General features: G+C 37.9%; 1 protein-coding gene across 1 annotated transcript; it reads left to right on the forward strand.

Moving 5' to 3' along the window:
• The first annotated feature begins 11,361 nt into the window (after positions 1-11,361).
• Positions 11,362-19,691, forward strand: LOC127418785 (zinc finger protein OZF-like). Its single transcript, XM_051659607.1, has 4 exons — positions 11,362-11,409; positions 11,878-12,072; positions 12,155-12,533; positions 15,164-19,691. The coding sequence occupies exons 2-4, from the start codon at positions 11,878-11,880 to the stop codon at positions 16,183-16,185; spliced, it is 1,596 nt and encodes a 531-aa protein (XP_051515567.1). The 5' UTR covers positions 11,362-11,409; the 3' UTR covers positions 16,186-19,691.
• The last annotated feature ends 316 nt before the right edge of the window (positions 19,692-20,007 follow it).

The raw sequence follows: 20,007 nt of genomic DNA on the forward strand, positions 1-20,007 counted from the left end.
GCAGTGATGGTTGTCCTTCTGCAAGTTTCTCCCATCTCCACACATGATCTCTGGATCTCAACCAGAGTGACCATCGGGTTCTTGGTCACCTCTCTTACCAAGGTCCTTCTCCCCCGATTGTTCAGTTTGGCCGGGCGGCCAGCTCTAGGACTTATTCCATTTAAGAATTCCAGACACAATCCTGTCTCTGAGCTCTGCAGGCAGTTCCTTTGACCTCATGGCTTGGTTTATGCTCTGATATGCATTTAATTTTCTTTTTTTATTTATAATGAAAAAGATATATATATATATATATATATATACACACACACACACACACACACACACACACACACACACTGGTGGCCAAACGTTTGGAATAATGTACAGATTTTGCTGTTTTGGAAGGAAATTGGTACTTTAATTCACCAAAGTGGCATTCAACTGAACACAAAGTATAGTCAGGACATTACTGATGTAAAACACAGCACCATCACTACTAAATTTAGACAGGCCCCATTTCCAGCAGCCATCACTCCAACACCTTATCCTTGAGTAATCATGCTAAATTGCTAATTTGGTACTAGAAAATCCCTTGCCATATATCAAACACAGTTGAATGCTATTTGGTTTGTTAAATGAAGCTTAATATTGTCTTTGAGTTGCCACAGTATGCAATAGTCTGGCATGTCTTAAGGTCAATATTAGGTCAAAAATGGCAAATAAGAAACAGCTTTCTCTAGAAACTCATCAGTCAATCATTGTTTTGAGGAATGAAGGCTATACAATGCTTGAAATTGCCAAAAAACTGAAGATTTCATAAAAAGCTGTACACTACAGTCTTCAAAGACAAAGGACAACTGGCTCACAGAAAGAGATGTTGAAGGCCCAGTTACAACTAAACAACAGGATAAGTACATCAGAATCTCTAGTTTGAGAAATATACGCCTCACATGTCCTCAGCTGACAGCTTCATTGAATTCTACTCACTCAACACCAGTTTCATGTACAACAGTAAAATGAAGACTCAATGTTTGACATGTTGTACATTCAGAAATGCTTTTCTGCATAGAACTGTTGTAATGTGTGGTTATTTGGGTTACTTTCACCTTCCTGTCAGCTCGAACCAGTCTGGCCATTCTCCTCTGACCTCTGTAATTAACAAGGCGTTTCCGTCCACAGAACTGCTGCTCACTAGATGTTTTTGTTTTTGGCACCATTCTGAATAAACTCTAGAGACTGTTGTGTGTGAAAATCCCAGGAGATCAGCAGTTACAGAAATACTCAAACCAGCCCGTCTAGCAACAACAATCATGCCGCGGTCAAAATCACTGAGATCACATTTTTTTTCCCCATTCTGATGGTTGATGTGAACATTAACTGAAGCTCCTGACCCATATCTGCATGATTTTATACATTATACTGCTGCCACACGATTGGCTGATTAGATAATCGCATGGATAAGTAGATGTACAGGTGTACCTAATAAAGTGGCCGGTGAGTGTATATGCAAGACAGATTTTTTGATGGAATGCATGGAATTTTTATATTTCTAAAAAGCTCAAATGTGACCATAATGAAAAAAAAAAACAAATAATGATAAAATCTATATATTTTTATTAATATTTTCTTAATTGTAAGGTGAGGTGGGTGGCGATACCCAGTTCCAAATGTTATGACTTTATTTCTGTTACACATTCAGTCTAAATGTCTATAATTATGAAATTAATTTATCAGTCAGAGTTGATGGTTTAAATATATAACTTTTACACAGCAAAAACCACAACTAAATACTGGACATTTGTTGTCAATTGAATAAGAGTTCGATTTGATTTCCTTTTACATTTGTCCTTGAATTGATTTTTGTCAACTTACTGTGTTTCAGACTTGATGGAAGTGAAAGAGCAACGACTAAGAAGAATTTCTCTCTAAAAAAAAGCCTCAAAGAAGAGCAGCCAAAAATTCTTTAACCTGCATTCACTGTGGAAAGAGTTTCAAAATTAAAAGCCATCTAAATAAATACATGAGAGTTCACACTGGAGAGAAGCCTTACACGTGTCATCAGTGTGGGAAAAGTTTCACATATAAAAATGATCTTAATTAACACATAAGAGTTCACACTGGAGAAAAACCTAACACATGTCATCAGTGTGGGAAAAGTTTTCTTTATAAAGAACAGATCAATGTACACATGAGAATTCACACTGGTGAGAGACCTTACAAGTGCCATCACTGTGGGAAAAGTTTCACAGATGCAGCCTATCTCAAGAAACATCTCCGCTGTCACTCTGGAGAAAGACCATTTGAATGTGATAAGTGTGCTAAAGCATTTGTTGTGGCAAAATACCTAAAAACACATATGAAAACTCACACAAAAGAGAAGCCTTACATGTGTTATTTTTGTAGAAAGAGTTTTGCATGCCTGTTCTGTTTGAAAGAGCACCAGAAAATACATACTGGCATGAGGGTTCATATGTGCTTTGAATGTGATAAGACCTTTATTACAGCCAGTAACTTGAAAGAACACCAAAGAATCCATACTTGAGAGAAACCTTACAAGTGCTCACACCGTGAAAAGAGTTTCTCTCAGTCAAAAAACCTGAAAACACACGAGAGAATCCATACTGGAGAGAAACTTTACAAGTGTTCATGCTGTGAAAAGAGTTTCTCTCAGTCATACAGCTTGAAAACACACAAGAGAATCCATACTGGAGAGAAACTTTACAAGTTTTTACTCTGTGAAAAGAGTTTCAATCTGTCAAAAAACCTAAAAACACACAAGAGAATCCATACTGGAGAGAAACCTTACACGTGCACACGCTGTGGAAAGCGTTTCACTCAGTCACATCACCTGAAAGCACACAAGAGAATTCATACTGGAGAGAAACCATACCTCTGCACTTCATGTGGGAGGAGTTTCTACAGAGCAGGTCAGATCATGTAGTTACTCGTATGAAAAGTTGTTGCCCAAATTAATCACAGAGAGAAGTCCATCTTCAGGTGCAATGCTTCAAGTTAATAGCTGAAAATTCCAATAATCCCAAAGAAGGAATTTCCTTTAAAAGAGCATCATATACAGGTGCATCTCAATAAATTAGAATGTCGTGGAAAAGATCATTTATTTCAGTAATTCAACTTAAATTGTGAAACTCGTGTATTAAATAAATTCAATGCACACAGACTGAAGTAGTTTAAGTCTTTGGTTCTTTTAATTGTGATGATTTTGGCTCACATTTAACAAAAACCCACCAATTCACTATTTCAACAAATTAGAATACATCATAAGACCAATAAAAAAAACATTTTTAGTGAATTGTTGGCCTTCTAGAAAGTATGTTCATTTACTGTATATGTACTCAATACTTGGTAGGGGCTCCTTTTGCTTTAATTACTGCCTCAATTCGGCGTGGCATGGAGGTGATCAGTTTGTGGCACTGCTGAGGTGGTATGGAAGCCCAGGTTTCTTTGACAGTGGCCTTCAGCTCATCTGCATTTTTTGGTCTCTTGTTTCATTTTCATTTTCCTCTTGACAATACCCCATAGATTCTCTATGGGGTTCAGGTCTGGTGAGTTTGCTGGCCAGTCAAGCACACCAACACCATGGTCATTTAACCAACTTTTGGTGCTTTTGGCAGTGTGGGCAGGTGCCAAATCCTGCTGGAAAATGAAATCAGCATCTTTAAAAAGCTGGTCAGCAGAAGGAAGCATGAAGTGCTCCAAAATTTCTTGGTAAACGGGTGCAGTGACTTTGGTTTTCAAAAAACACAATGGACCAACACCAGCAGATGACATTGCACCCCAAATCATCACAGACTGTGGAAACTTAACACTGGACTTCAAGCAACTTGGGCTATGAGCTTCTCCACCCTTCCTCCAGACTCTAGGACCTTGGTTTCCAAATGAAATACAAAACTTGCTCTCATCTGAAAAGAGGACTATGGAACACTGGGCAACAGTCCAGTTCTTCTTCTCCTTAGCCCAGGTAAGATGCATCTGATGTTGTCTGTGGTTCAGGAGTGGCTTAACAAGAGGAATACGACAACTGTAGCCAAATTCCTTGACACGTCTGTGTGTGGTGGCTCTTGATGCCTTGACCCCAGCCTCAGTCCATTCCTTTTGAAGTTCACCCAAATTCTTGAATCGATTTTGCTGGACAATCATAAGGCTGCGGTTCTCTCGGTTGGTTGTGCATCTTTTTCTTCCACACTTTTTCCTTCCACTCAACTTTCTGTTAACATGCTTGGATACAGCACTCTGTGAACAGCCAGCTTCTTTGGCAATGAATGTTTGTGGCTTACCCTCCTTGTGAAGGGTGTCAATGATTGTCTTCTGGACAACTGTCAGATCAGCAGTCTTCCCCATGATTGTGTAGCCTAGTGAACCAAACTGAGAGACCATTTTGAAGGCTCAGGAAACCTTTGCAGGAGTTTTGAGTTGATTAGCTGATTGGCATGTCACCATATTCTAATTTTTTGAGATAGTGAATTGGTGGGTTTTTGTTAAATGTGAGCCAAAATCATCACAATTAAAAGAACCAAAGACTTAAACTACTTCAGTCTATGTGCACTGAATTTATTTAATACACGAGTTTCACAATTTGAGTTGAATTACTGAAATAAATGAACTTTTCCACGACATTCTAATTTATTGAGATGTACCTGTAAGAAAGTCATTTGCTAAAATCACCTGGGGTGAAGTTTGGCTTTGTTCAACAATGTATTTATAAGGTCATTATTCAAGGCTTTGGAGTAATTCAGAAAACTTGTTAGAATATTTTAGCATGCTTGTCTGTTATGAGTGGGTTAAATGATCATGTATTAACATGTATATTCAACTTTTGTTTTAGATGTTGATTGAAAAGATTCTCTTTCAATGAAATAGTCAAACTGCTGTATTTGTTAAAAGCCTAAACAGTCAACTCTTACAATGTGAATTAAAGGTTGACTGAATTATAATTTTTGACAATAAAGAGATTTATATTTATCGACTGACATCAGTGACGATAGTTCAGTTTTTTGTTTTGTTTTTTGTCTGCTGTGGGCCAGGGGCATTTCTATGGTCAGTGGCTATTCGGGGCTCAGCCCAGATCGCTGTGGATACGTAAGGTAACTTTGATGAAATATAGAAATATAAAACGCTTTATAATAAAAGTTTAAAATGTTATATCTGTGAGGTGTCATTTATACAATTAATATTTAAATATTACTGAAACTAAAAATAAGATGTCTTTTGTCTCTGAAGCTCAAAGATCAGAAATGATGTGCTATTAATACTCTGTTTTTTTAAATCTGGTTTAAAAAGCACTATTATGTCCATTTTGCCTTTCTGTAGTTCACCGCACATTGTGTACAATTGACAGTTTTATAGCTTATTATTAATTCGTCTCATGTTTTAACTTAGTTTAGAAGATAGCAGGCTGTAAATATGCTGCAATATGTGCTTATAAGAAAACATATTTGCTAGATTTTGGTTCATGGCATCGTGTCTTAATAAAAGAGTTTATGAAAAAAACGCTAATTTCCTGGCTCATGACTTTAATATTTGAAAGTGACCAGAGTAAGATTGATAATTACAGCTTATATTGTGTATTAAAACAGCTGCTTTAACAGAAGACATATAATACTAAATAAATACAGCATCATTCATGAGTTTCAAAGAGCTGTAGTTTATATACTGTATATGCCTATGGTTTACTGTCTCAAATAAACAACATGTTAACCTGCCCGAGCACAAAAAGTCTATCTGGGTCAGATGAATCTTCAGGGTGGGACTGCAGGTGCCCAAACCATGAGGTTTTCACTGCTTCTTCATCCTTTTTCTCATCTGATGAGTTGTGTGGTGTGTTGTATTTTAACACAAAACTGTTGGATATACATTTTTGATCACCTTATTTCTCCAATACACATGGCTTTCCTTCTCTCATTCAAATGCACGAGAGCAATGGATACACATGGTAGTGTCTCTTTCTCTGTTTGGAACAGCGTACTAGCATACTACTATTACTAGTTCGGTGGCCTTATCTGTATATTGCAGAAACAGTAAGAGTAGTGTGGTTGTATGCTATTGTGAACACAGCCACTGAGTCCATGCACCAGCAACTTTCTGCTCGTGTTAAAGCGAGGGAGGCACGATGCCACGGCTCCTTGCAACCATAGGGAAAATATAGATGCACGGTACGGGAATGAGGGAGAAAAAGTTTGGGGCTAGAGAAAAATGATTCGGGGTTATAGCCCCGGAAACCCAGGGCTATCTACACGCCTGCTGTGGGCAAAATTTGAGGGTTCCAGAGCACAATTACAGCCTCTGGAAGTGAAATAGAAACAATCACTGACACCTTGTGGGGATTTGCTGTACTGAAGGGGCTGGTTTACCTATGCCTCTATAACCTGTTGATGAGTTGAATACATTCACTAGCAATTGTATTAATCCAATTTTTTTTTTTTTTTTTCTTTTTTTTCTTAATCATGTGGATTTATTCAGGCTATGTTATAATGATGAATGTTACAGGTCATTTGTGTATTTGATTTCTGAGGGGTGACTGAGGCTCTGACCCATGTGAGGAATGCAGTATCGGTGCTTGCTCATTTAGCCCGGTTCCCAGAGAACAAATATACATGTGAGTTGTAATTAATTAATTGATAATTGATAAAATCAAGCAAGAGTTTTATTGTGTTTTAGGTCATTAATGTACCACATGTAGCCTATTTACTGACACAAATATATTCTCTAGTGAGGCCTGCCTCAACCTTGAGGGAAAGACAGCCCCTATGTTTTGTTCTGTTGATGTCATTGCAGGGATTGTTTTGATGTGGATGTCTTTCTTCTGCTGAACAGAAACAGATTTTTAGAAAAATATCTCAGCTCTTTTGGTCCATACAATGCAAGTGAATGGTGGCCAGAACTTTGATGCACCAGACTATTGGGGTGCAAATAGGTGCACTGTGTGGCAGATGTTATTTACACCGGGGTGCAAATAGACACTCTGTATAACTAATCCATAAGACTTCAGTGGTTTAATCAATGTCTTCAGAAGCAATATGATAGGTGTGGGTGAGAAACAGATCAATATTTAAGTCACTTTTTTACTAAAATTTTCCTCCCTGCTCAGTCAATCTACAATTTAACTTTAACTTTCAAATTTTTCTGCTGTTTTTGGTGATTCACATTCTTCATGCATATCGCCTCCTACTGGGCAGGAAGAAGAATTTCTAACATCAATTAAATATTGATCTGTTTCTCACCCACACCTATCATATCACTTCTGAAGATATGGATTAAAACACTGGAGTTTTATGGATTACTTTTATGCTTCCTTTATGTGCTTTTTGGAGTGTCAACCTTTTGGCACCCATTCACTTGCATTGTATGGACCTACAGAGCTGAAATATTTTTCTAAAAACCATAATTTGTGTTCTGCAGAAGAAAGAAAGTCATACACATCTGGGATGGCATAAGTGTGAGTAAATGATGAGATAATTTTCATTTTTGAGTGAACTATCCCTTTAAGCGGGGATAGGAGAAGGTATTTTAACACAGAAAAAGTTACAAAGTCCTTTTTTACTATACATTCTCCTCCCTCCCCAGTAGGTGGTGATATGCATTCAGAATGCAAATCGCCAAAAACAAAAGAAGAAGAATGTGGAAGTGAAAGTGAAAGTGGTTATTTATAGTAAAAAACAGACTTAAACATTGATCTGTTTCTCACCCACACCTATCATATTGCTTCAGAAGAATGGACCAAAAGAGCTGAGATTAAAAATCTTTGTTTCTATTCAGCAGAAGAAAGAAAGTCATACACATCTGGGCTGGCATGAGGGTGAATAAATGATGAGGGAATTTTTATTTGGGTGAATTCCTTTAAGAACCCCTGCCTTAAATTAATCTTTTAGCAACTTGACAATTTTATCTATTATCACAAATAGATAATTTTAAATCATTTTAATGACAATTAGATAAATAATAAAATTATTATTTCTACATCAGCTTGTCTTGCCTGTTTTTACATATTGTCTGATGTCACTATTAAAGCCCATCATTCACAATGTGAATAACATTAGCATGTGCACTGAAAATATACATTCACATTACATTAAAATCAAGGCAGTTTGATTTCAAACTTTGAATTTTAGTTTTATTTATTTGAACTAAAAATTAAAAATGAAACTGAATAAAAAGAACAATCAGATTAAATTGTGTTTTGTTCAACAAATCTCAACCAACACACCAAAGAGCTATGTACAAAACAAACTTGCCAAACAACAAATATATGCACAGTAGTCTCGTACAATTCAGTACAATTATTATTATTATGGGATGGGATTAGTTAATGTATAGTGAAGCATTTAGTGATGTTTCAATGGAAGTGTTGTTAGCATTCTATAATAGAATATGGAAGTGTTGTTAGCATTCTATTATAGAATATGGACGAAAGGTGTATTGCCAAAGAGCTGGAAGGAGGCATTAATTATACCTATAGTGAAGCCCAGCAAAAATCCATGTATTCCTACAAACTATCGCCTGATAGCTTTAACTTCCCATCTGTGTAAAATAATGGAAAGAATGGTTACTGATAGACTGACATATTATTTAGAAAAAATAAATTACTTCTCTCCATATCAGAGTGGGTTTAGGTGTGGGCGAGGGACACCGGATCCAATGATATCGTTAGAGGCATTTATTAATAAAGAATGTGTAATTGCTGTATTTTTTGACATAGAAAAGGCATATGATATGTAATGGAAAGAGGGATTATTAATAAAAATTAGTGAGGATGGGTATAGGAGGAAGAATGTACAACTGGATAAAAGAGTTTTTAATTGGGAGAAGAATTAGGGTGAAGGCTGGGGTAGCCATATCCTCTAGTGGGGTGGTGGATAATGGAACACCTGAAGGTAGAGTAATAAGTCCTCTATAATTTATCATTATGATAAATTATGTTTTTTCAAAGGTAGATATAACAATTGGTAAGTCATTGTTTGCTGATGATGGGGCTCTTTGGTATTAAGGAAGAAATATAGAGTATAATGTGAAGAAGATGCAGTCTGCATTAAATAAAGTAGAGGAATGGTCGATAAAGGAGGGATTCAAGTTTACAGCAGAAAAGACACAGATTATCCTTTTTACTAATAAGACAGAGAATATGGAAGTAAAATTAAAATTATATAAAAAAGAATTAGAACGTGTATCCACAGTAAGATTTTTGGATTTATGGTTTGATAGCAGATCAACGTATAGATCAATACATATAGAAATAGATATAAGATGGTTTGGAAACGCAAGAGAATATTGAATGTAATGAGGTGTGTGTCAGGTCATACTGTATATGTGGAGCAGACAGAATAGCATTAAAGACTATATATATGGGGCCTGGGTAGCTCAGCGAGTAAAGACGCTGACTACCATGCCTGGAGTCACGAGTTCAAATCCAGGGCATGCTGAGTGACTCCAGCCAGGTCTCCTAAGCAACCAAATTGGCCTGGTTGCTAGGGAGGGTAGAGTCACATGGGGTAACCTCCTCGTGGTCACTATAATGTGGTTCTTGCTCTCAATGAGGCGTGTGGTGAGTTGTGCGTGGATGCCGCGGAGAATAGCATGAAGCCTTCACACGCTTTATGTCTCTGCGGTAACGTGCTAACAAGCCTCGTGATAAAATGCGTGGATTGACGTCTCAGATGCGGAGGCAACTGAGATTCATCCTCTGCCACCCGGATTGAGGCGAGTCACTATGCCACCACGAGGACAAATTGGGGAGAAAAGGGGAGAAAAAAAAAATAAAAAAGACGATACAGTATATACATCAATGATATGGTCTGTACTGGATTATGGTTGTATTGTATATGGATCAGCAAGTAAAACTCAATCAATTAAACTGGACAGAATTCAGCCTCAAGCTTTAAGAATCTGCTGTGGAACATATTTAACATCTCCAGTTTCAGCTCTTCAAGTTGAAATGGGTGAAATGCCTCTACTATTAAGAAGACAGCAGTTAATGGGGTCGTATTGGGCAAACTTAGGAGGCCAGACTGAAAATCACCCTACAAAAAAGGTAGTGAGTCCTAGTTGGGAACATGGAAAAAGTAAATGCACCAGTATTGGTTGGGTTGTTGGAGATTTAGTTAAAGATATGAGATTAGAGGGATATAGATATGCATCAATATTGACTATACCACCAGTACCATTATGGGTCATGCCACAGCCCATTGTTGATCTAACTCTATTAGAAATAAGACAAAATTAAGGATATAGTGAATCAGAAGTGTATAAGATTAGGGAGTATGTAGGGTTGAGATATGGGGATTTCACATACATTTTCACAGATGCTTCAAAAGATCCAAAAAATAGTCGCGTAGGGGTTGCATACACAATTCCAATGTTGAAAGTGTCTAGGATAATTAGGATATCAGATTATTTATTGGTGTATACTGGAGAAATGACTGCTATAATGATGGCAGTGAAGTGGGTAAGTGAAGTTAGAGCTCAACTTGTAAACATATGCTCAGAATCTAGCTCAGCCCTCTTAAATCTGAATGTTCAGCAATCAGATACAAGACAGGATTTGGTAGTAGAGATTCTTCAGGATTTATATTCATTACTGCTGAATAATACACATGTGCCATTTTTGTAGGTTCTGGCGCATGTGGGGTTGAAAGCAAATGAAGGGGCGGATATATTAGCTAAGAAGGCATTAGAGAGGGTAACAGTGGACGTGCAAGTGTCTTTTAGTAGATCAGAGATAAAATCAATAATCAAAAAGAATAATAATAACATATGGCAACAGCAATGGGATAATGAAATAAAAGGCAGACATTTGTATGCAATTCAACCAGCAGTAGGAAAGGGTAGATTATCATGAGGGAGAAGGAGAGAAGAGAATAAAATAACAAGACTAAGGTTGGGTCATACAGGGATGAACAGTACATTATACTTAATAGGCAAATGTCCAACGGGATTTTGTGAAGTGTGTGGAGTCAGTGAGTCGGTGGAGCATGTAATTGTTCAGTGTAGGAAATATAGAGTGGAAAGAAAGAGTGTAATAGAAGAGTTAAGCAGAAAGGGAGAACAGCTTAGTTAAATCCACAAATAGGAAGTAGGCCTAATAAAAGATGTATAGTGATGAAATATCTGGAAAGTTCTGGGCTAGTTAATTGAATATAAGGTGAAAGGTTTTTTTTGTTGTTGTTGTTGTTGTTGTTGTTGTTGTTGTTGTTGTTTAAGCTAGAGGAGCTGAACACGCACCGCCAGCTGAAGCTGCAGCCCCGACGGGGTTAGGAAATTAAGTGTGAATTTGATAGTGTGATGTAGGTATTTTATTTGTAAATAGAGTGTCGATGGTCCAAATGGGCGATAGGTGGCGGTAATGCACCAATGGGTTTGCGAACCGCCGTAAAACAGCAAGAAGAAGAATAACTGAAAGTTTGAGTGCACATTTCGGTACCTGTTTAATGTGTTTTACATAATTTGTGAGATTTATATTTGTTTTAATATGTAGTTTTCTGTCCATGTTGTTTTTGAGGTGTTTTAATTATTGTAAAATAATCTTATTATCGCTGTATGTGGCGGTTTTGTGACGGACGCTTTAAGATATTCAGTTTGAGGAGAAACAAGCAGAAATCTGAGAATATTCTGTTACATTTCTGATAAATGAGCTCGTTAAATCCAGCGACCAATTGTAAATTATTTCAATGAAGGCCGTTATATGTTGAATAAAGCTTGATATGGGCTAATATCTGATCATATTTCAGGAAAATGAAACACAAACACAAAGCACACATTTATATTTATATAATCTCAGGATTACTTATTTTGTGTAACAGATCTGTCCTTGTGTGTAATAATTTAATAATGTTTTTGAGTTTGATGAATGTCAGTCCATTATAATGATGATGTTTTTGTGTTCAGATGTTCATCATGAGAGAGCAGGTGGATGTGATCTGCTGTAAATCAGTAGGAACTGATCTGTCCATGCTGGATATTGATGATTTCATCACAGAAATCTCTCAGCTGAAGAAAGAGGTGACGTCACTGAAGACAAAACTGATGGAGAGAGATCTCGTTTCACGCTGTACCTGTTTAGAGCGAGTTAAAGTTGAGATTGTAAGTAAGTTTCGAATGATGTGATATGACTGTGACTTTGTGATGATGAACGGTACAGATGTGATTGTGTTGTGTTTGTCAGGAGCTGGAAAAGGTTTCCTGTCAATCTTCAGTGTGTGTGACTGATGGGACCTCCACAGAATGTCAGGATTCAGTGTGGAGCGACAGAGATCAGTCCACACCACAGAGGCTGCTGGACAAACTCTCTGAACAGAGATCCAGAGACACACAGGACTCACAGCTCACTTTACTCTGTTCTACTGATGCTCAGAAGTGTGTGTGTGACAGTAATCAGGGTGATCAAACCTCCACAGAGTCTCTGACTTCTGTCTGTAACGCTGGAGAACAGCAGATGCTGCAGACACCAGTGAAGATTGAAGTGAAGCAGGAGGAGATAAAAGAAGAAAACACAGTGGAGGAACAACAGAGAGATGAAGATATTCATGATTTTATTCCTTCAAGTATGCTTCTTTCTTTACTGGTTTACATTTTCATGTCAATCGACTGTCATTTTTAAATCTGTTACAAGAAAGACTGTTTTATCACTCAAAAGTCACACTAAAATTCGACAAGCTGTAACGCTACAATCTACTTGCCTATGTAGTGTTACGGCCAGTTCGTTCCCGACTGCAACATATAGTTGATTAAAACACCAAATACAATTAGAAAAATAGTTTTATTTTAAATGTAGTCAAATTAGATTAAGCAAAAGAAACGTCTAGGGGCTTAAACAAAACAAACATCATACAGTTGAAGTCAGAAGTTTACATACACCTTAGCCAAATACATTTAAACTCAGTTTTTCACAATTCCTGACATTTAATCGTAGAAAACATTCCCTGTCTTAGGTCAGTTAGGATCACTACTTTATTTTAAGAATGTGAAATGTCAGAATAATAGTAGAAAGAATTCTTTATTTCAGCTTTTATTTCTTTCATCACATTCCCAGTGGGTCAGAAGTTTACATACACTTTGTTAGTATTTGGTAGCATTGCCTTTAAACTGTTTAACTTGGGTCAAACGTTTTGGGTAGCCTTCCACAAGCTTCTCACAATAAGTTGCTGGAATTTTGTCCCATTCCTCCAGACAGAACTGGTGTAACTGAGTCATGTTTGTACGCCTCCTTGCTCGCACACGCTTTTTCAGTGCTGACCACAAATTTTTCTATCGTATTGAGGTCAGGGCTTTGTGATGGCCACTACAATATCTTGACTTTGTTGTCCTTAAGCCATTTTGCCTCAACTTTGGAGGTATGCTTGGGGTCATTGTCCATTTGGAAGACCCATTTGCGACCAAGCTTTAAGTTTCTGGCTGTTATATTGAGATGTTGCTTCAGTATATCCACATAATTTTCCTTCCTCATGATGCCATCTATTTTGTGAAGTGCACCAGTCCCTCCTGCAGCAAAGCACCCCCACAACATGATGCTGCCACCCCCATGCTTCACAGTTGGGATGGTGTTCTTCGGCTTGCAAGCCTCACCCTTTTAACTCCAAACATAACGATGGTCATTATGGCCGAACAGTTAAAAAAAAAAATTCATCAGACCAGAGGACATTTCTCCAAAAAGTACAATCTTTGTCCCCATGTGCACTTGCAAACTGTAGTCTGGCTTTTTTATTGCAGTTTAGGAGCAGTGGCTTCTTCCTTGCTGAGCAGCCTTTCAGGTTATGTGATATAAGATTAGTTTTACTGTGGATATAGATACTTGTCTACCTGTTTCCTCCAGCATCTTCACAAGGTACTTTGCTGTTGTTCTGGGATTGATTTGCACTTTCTACACTAAACTACGTTCATCTCTAGGAGACAGAATGCGTCTCCTTCCTGAGCGGTATGATGGCTGCGTGGTCCCATGGTGTTTATACTTGCATACTATTGTTTGTACAGATGAACTTTGTACCTTCAGATGTTTGGAAATTGCTCCCAAGGATGAACCAGACTTGTGGAGGTCCACAAATTATTATTTTATTTTATTTATTTTTCTGAGGTCTTGGATGTTTTCTTTTGATTTTCCCATGATTACAAGCAAAGAGGCACTGAGTTTGAAGGTAGGCCTTAAAATACATCCACAGGTACACCTCCAGTTGACTACAATTAGCCAATTAGACTATCAGAAGCTAAATGGCTAATTATCTAATGCTTGACATAATTTTCTGGATTTTTCCAAGCTGCTTAAAGGCACAGTTAACTTTGTGTATGTAAATTTCTGACCCACTGGAATTGTGATATAGTTAAAAGTGAAACAGTCTGTCTGTAAACAATTGTTGGAAAAATTTCTTGTGTCATGCACAAAGTAGATGTCCTAAATGACTTGCCAAAACTATAGTTTGCTAATATGAAATCAGTGGAGTGGTTAAAAAATGAGTTTTAATGACTTCAACCTAAGTGTATGTAAACTTCTGACTTCATCTGTATGGAGCTGGTGGTTGCAGGTGAGTATCGAACAGAGAGTTGGACCTGTGACTCCTCTGGAGAGGTGATCCTACCACAAAGAGGAGAGCAGAGCAATTGAGCTAAAAAGGTAACTAGTATTCACATACCCCGAATTAAACCAATTAAACACATTATTCCCCCTGCCAACCATCAACTGTCCCACTCTGCCACCGTGAGACAGAGAGAAAAAGTCCAGGGCCATAACAGTAGTCTATATGCTCTGTTTTCTTGAAGGGCTCAGTGCCGCCTCTCCAAGGAGGAGACTGTTTCACAGCCCTCAAAGTTGCATTGCCCGGTTGTAATCACAATTAAGTATTTATGAACCGTACTATATGTATGATATTGAATCGAGAGTGTTGTATCATAGGATACAATACGATACCATTTTTTTTTCACCCCTAGTACTCACCCTCTTGTTGTTCCAAACATGCATGACTTTCTTTCTGTGACTGTGGCTCACATTCAATATACATATTTTATAATCATGAAATGCAACTGTAAGCCAGAATTGATGGTATAAATATATACATTTTGCACAGCAAAAATCACAAATAAATACTGAACGTCTGTTGTGCTCAGCCATTAAATTAGGTTTCAATTTGATGATTTAAATTTGTCCCATTTGAATTGATTTGTTAATTTACTGTGCTCATTTTAGAGCTGAATGAAGTGGAGGAGAAACTTCAGGATCAGAAACATCATGAATTCACAACTGGAGAAAAATCTCTGAGTGGCTCAAAAACTAACAAGAATTTCTCACCAGAAAAGCCTCAAAGAAGAGCAGCCAAAAATACTTTCACCTGCTCTCAGTGTGGAAAGAGTTTCACATATAAATGCAAGCTTAATACACACATGAGAATTCATACTGGAGAGAAGCCTTACACGTGTCATCAGTGTGGAAAGAGTTTTGCAAGTGTATACTATTTCAAGGATCATCTCCGCTATCACTCTGGAGTAAGACCATTTGAATGTGATCAGTGTGGCAAAACATTTGTTTTGGATTCAGCCCTAAAAAAACATATGAAAACTCACACAAATGAGAAGCCTTACAAGTGTTGTTTCTGCGGAAAGAGTTTTGCACACCTGAACTATTTTAAAGAGCACCAGAAGACTCATTCTGGTGTGGGGGCTCATATGTGCTTTGAATGTGGTAAGGCCTTTACTACAGCTGGCAACTTGAAACAGCACCAAAGAATTCATACTGGAGAAAAACCTTACAAGTGCTCACACTGTGAAAAGAGTTTCACTCAGTCAGAACACCTGAAAAAACACGAGAGAATTCATACTGGAGAAAAACCTTACAAGTGTTCACACTGTGGAAAGAGTTTCACTCAGTCATACAGCTTGAAAACACACGAGAGAATTCATACTAGAGAAAAACCTTTCAAGTGTTCACACTGTGGAAAGAGTTTCAGTGGATCACAGAACCTAAAACAACATGAGAGAATTCATACTGGAGAAAAACCTTACAAGTGCTCACACTGTGGAAAGAGTTTCACTCAGTCAGACAACTTGAAAATACATGAGAGAATCCATACTGGAGAGGAACCATATCACTGCTTGTCATGTGGGAAATGTTTCAGAGCAGCAAGTAATCTACATAGACATGTAAAAAAGTATTGCCCAGGTAGTCACAGTGAGCATAAATCACCTTCAGGTCCAACAAGATCTTGTAAATAGTTGGAAATTCAGATTAACTAAAAGACATTTATAGCACATGTACAGTACAATACCCAGATGTCTATTTGATTTGGTTGTTTAGATCTGGAAGACATATTTTTTAGGTTGTTTGTTTGTCTGCAATACGTCTGTAAGGTGTTTCTTCTCCTATTTAGGATGCATCTTCTGTGACCATTTGTGGAAAAACAAAGGACATATAAGGAACGTCTTTGTATTAATTTAGGAAACTTATTTGTGCGTGTGTATACTGTATAGTACTGTGCAAATGTTTTAGATATGTAAGAAAAATGTTGTAGAGTAAACAAGGAAGTCCACCTTGATCGTGCTGACCTAGACGACTGGATAGTTCGCCTATGCCTAGAAACGGCCTTGTATGAAAGCTTCAAAAGGTTCAGTGGCCATTCTTGATATTACACTTTCATTATTAACAGTTTGCACAGTGCTAGCAGACATTTCAGATGATTAAATCTATTAAATAATCACAGATGCAAAAATATTTGCAAAACTACTAAAACTCCAATGTAAGTAATGTTACTTAACCAATCTGATCAAAACTCCATTGCCACCTGCGCTATACTGTATGCTAAAAACACAAGTTTTATTTATATAGCATCTTTCCAAAGCTCATGAACCTTTACAAACATTATTTCCATATTTTTTTTAAAGTTGTTTTTGTTGTTATGATGTAATAAGTGTCTTACCTCAGAACAAACTCTTCCCAGACTAGCTAAATAGGATATTTATTGACAAATCATAATATAAGTATTATATGAAAACAGTACAGCTCTGGAAAACATTAAGAGACCACTTCAAATGTTTCTGAAATCAGCATCTCTACATGTATGGCAGCCATTCCATTCCAGTGTCTTGAATTCCTGCTTGAATTTTTGCACCATGAGTGTCATAAAATCACCCAACAGCAATGTGAAAAACTGGTGGAATGCTGAAAAATGTGAAATGAAAGCTGTGGTTGAAATCTGGGTTATTCCACCCAGTATTGATTTCTAAACTCTTCCTAAGTTAAAACATTAGTATTGTGTTGTTTATAAATGAATATGAACTTAAGATTTAAATAAAACTGTTTGCTTTGAGCAGTGTTGTATTGGCATAGGTAATGCAAGCAGTCGCACAGGGCGGCAGCATTCTCTCGGGCTGGATAGTGTCTGATGTCACTATATAATTTTTTTATTTATTTTGTTTTGTAATGTAACTGCATAACTGTACAATGACAAGGCCAAAATTATCTAAGCAATAGCAACCAGGGGTACGCAGCAGTGTAATGCTGGCAGGCCCGATTCCAGAACCAAACCACTGAGGGTGCTTCTGAAATTAGTGAGGGTGCTCACTAATATATAATAAATATATAGACAATGGCTCCTAATCACTGGCAGTCTTAGCTATGTTTAACCCATTTCAATTGAAATGGGCCCCGCCCTCCAAAGGGACCCCAACTGACATGCCAGAACTGAATAATTCACCCACTTAAAAAAATTATACACTATATATATATACAGTGCATCCGGAAAGTATTCACAGTGCTTCACTTTTTCCACATTTTGTTATTTTACAGCCTTATTACAAAATGGATTAAATTCATTATTTTCCTCAAAATTCTACAAACAATACCCCATAATACCCCAAGTGATGAAAAAATCACATGTACATAAGTATTCACAGCCTTTGCTCAATACTTTGTTGAAGCACCTTTGGCACCAATTACAGCCTCAAGTCTTTTTGAGTATGATACTACAAGCTTGGCACACCTATTTTTGGGCAGTTTCTCCCATTCTTCTTCGCAGGACCTCTCAAGCTCCATCAGGTTGGATGGGGAGCGTCGGTGCACAGCCATTTTTAGATCTCTCCAGAGATGTTCAATCGGGTTCAAGTCTGGGCTCTGGCTGGGCCACTCAAGGACATTCACAGAGTTGTCCCGTAGCCACTCCTTTGTTATCTTGGCTGTGTGCTTAGGGTCGTTGTCCTGTTGGAAGATTAACCTTCGCCCCAGTCTGAGGTCCAGAGCGCTCTGGAGCAGGTTTTCATCAAGGATGTCTCTGTACATTGCTGCATTCATCTTTCCCTAGATCCTGACTAGTCTGCCAGTTCCTGCTGCTGAAAAACATCCCCACAGCATGATGTTGCCACCACCATGCTTCACTGTAGGGATGGTATTGGCCAGGTGATGAGCGGTGCCTGGTTTCCTCCAGACATGACGCTTGCCATTCAGGCCAAAGAGTTCAATCTTTGTTTCTCATGGTCTGAGAGTCCTTCAGGTGCCTTTTGGCAAACTCCAGGCGGGCTGTCATGTGCCTTTTACGGAGTAGTGGCTTCCGTCTGGCCACTCTACCATACAGGCCTGATTGGTGGAGTGCTGCAGAGATGGTTGTTCTTCTGGAAGGTTCAACTCTCTCCACAGAGAAATGCTGGAGCTCTGTCAGAGTGACCATCGGGTTCTTGGTCACCTCCCTGACTAAGGCCCTTCTCCCGCGATCGCTCAGTTTGGCCGGGCGGCCAGCTATAGGAAGAGTCCTGGTGGTTCCAAACTTCTTCCATTTATGGATGATGGAGGCCACTGTGCTCATTGGGACCTTCAATGCTGCAGAAATTTTTCTGTACCCTTCCCCAGATCTGTGCCTCGATACAATCCTGTCTCGGAGGTCTACAGACAATTCCTTGGACTTCATGGCTTGGTTTGTGCTCTGACATGCACTGTTAACTGTGGGACCTTATATAGACAGGTGTGTGCCTTTCCAAATCATGTCCAATCAATTGAATTTACCACAGGTGGACTCCAATTAAGTTGTAGAAACATCTCAAGGATGATCAGTGGAAACAGGATACACCTGAGCTCAATTTTGAGTGTCATGGCAAAGGCTGTGAATACTTATGTACATGTGATTTTTTTATTTTTTTTATTTTTAATAAATTTGCAAAGATTTCAAACAAACTTCTTTCCTGTTGTCATTATGGGGTATTGTTTGTAGAATTTTGAGGAAAATAATGAATTTAATCCATTTTGGAATAAGGCTGTAACATAAAATGTGGAAAAATTGAAGCGCTGTGAATACTTTCCGGATGCACTGTATAGAGAGAGAGCTATATTTGTGGCTGTGGCAGCTGACTGGATTTCCACAATCATAATTTCTCTCTCCGGCTTGGCTTGCTACCCCTCTGACTCTCCCTCTTCTTTTTGCTCTCCGAGCCTGTAGTGAGCTGTCCATGGTGCTGAAAGAGCATGAAGAGCAATTCATTGCCAACTACCATTAGTTTCAGACACTTTTAATTCCCAAACAAAATATGTTATTGCTGTTGTTGTTAATTTATTATGAGAGAATTGTTTAAGCTGTTATGTCAGCTAATACATAACACATAGTGCTATTCAGTGCTGAATAGTAGTTGCCGAAGGGCGAGGCTTCTCCTTATCCCAAAGCAAAAATAATGGCATTGTTTCAGTTTTTAATTAATGGAATTGTTTGGATTATTTCTATGCTGAGCTGTTGATGCTAAATGTGCACATAATGGATTTAAGGTGAAGTTCAAAAATATACCATATTGATGAAAACCAACTTGAATCTTTGCTTTTTTCTCTCTCTTTTATGTTTTTTTATGGGTGATAGGGCCCCACATTAGCTCTTGAAACAGGCCCACAGATGCTTAAGGCTGCCACTGCTCCTAATCATAACCCATCTGAAAATAGAACAACCAAACCAAACATGGTATTATCCACTGGGAAGTTTATTATTATTATTTTTAAATATCACCAGAAACTTATCAACTGAGATTCAGCAAAATAATAAAAAAATTTGCAACAGCTTTTCAAAAATA

This window comes from Myxocyprinus asiaticus, chromosome 28 (genome assembly GCF_019703515.2).
Source record: "Myxocyprinus asiaticus isolate MX2 ecotype Aquarium Trade chromosome 28, UBuf_Myxa_2, whole genome shotgun sequence".
In the NCBI taxonomy this organism is placed as follows: Eukaryota; Metazoa; Chordata; class Actinopteri; order Cypriniformes; family Catostomidae; genus Myxocyprinus; species Myxocyprinus asiaticus.

Coding starts and splice junctions, on each gene's coding strand:
- LOC127418785 (XM_051659607.1), top strand. CDS start 11,878: ATGTTCATCATGAGAGAGCAGGTGGATGTGATCTGCTGTAAATCAGTA. Junction 12,073..12,154: donor AGCGAGTTAAAGTTGAGATT/GTAAGTAAGTTT, acceptor TGTGTTTGTCAG/GAGCTGGAAAAGGTTTCCTG. Junction 12,534..15,163: donor TCATGATTTTATTCCTTCAA/GTATGCTTCTTT, acceptor TGCTCATTTTAG/AGCTGAATGAAGTGGAGGAG.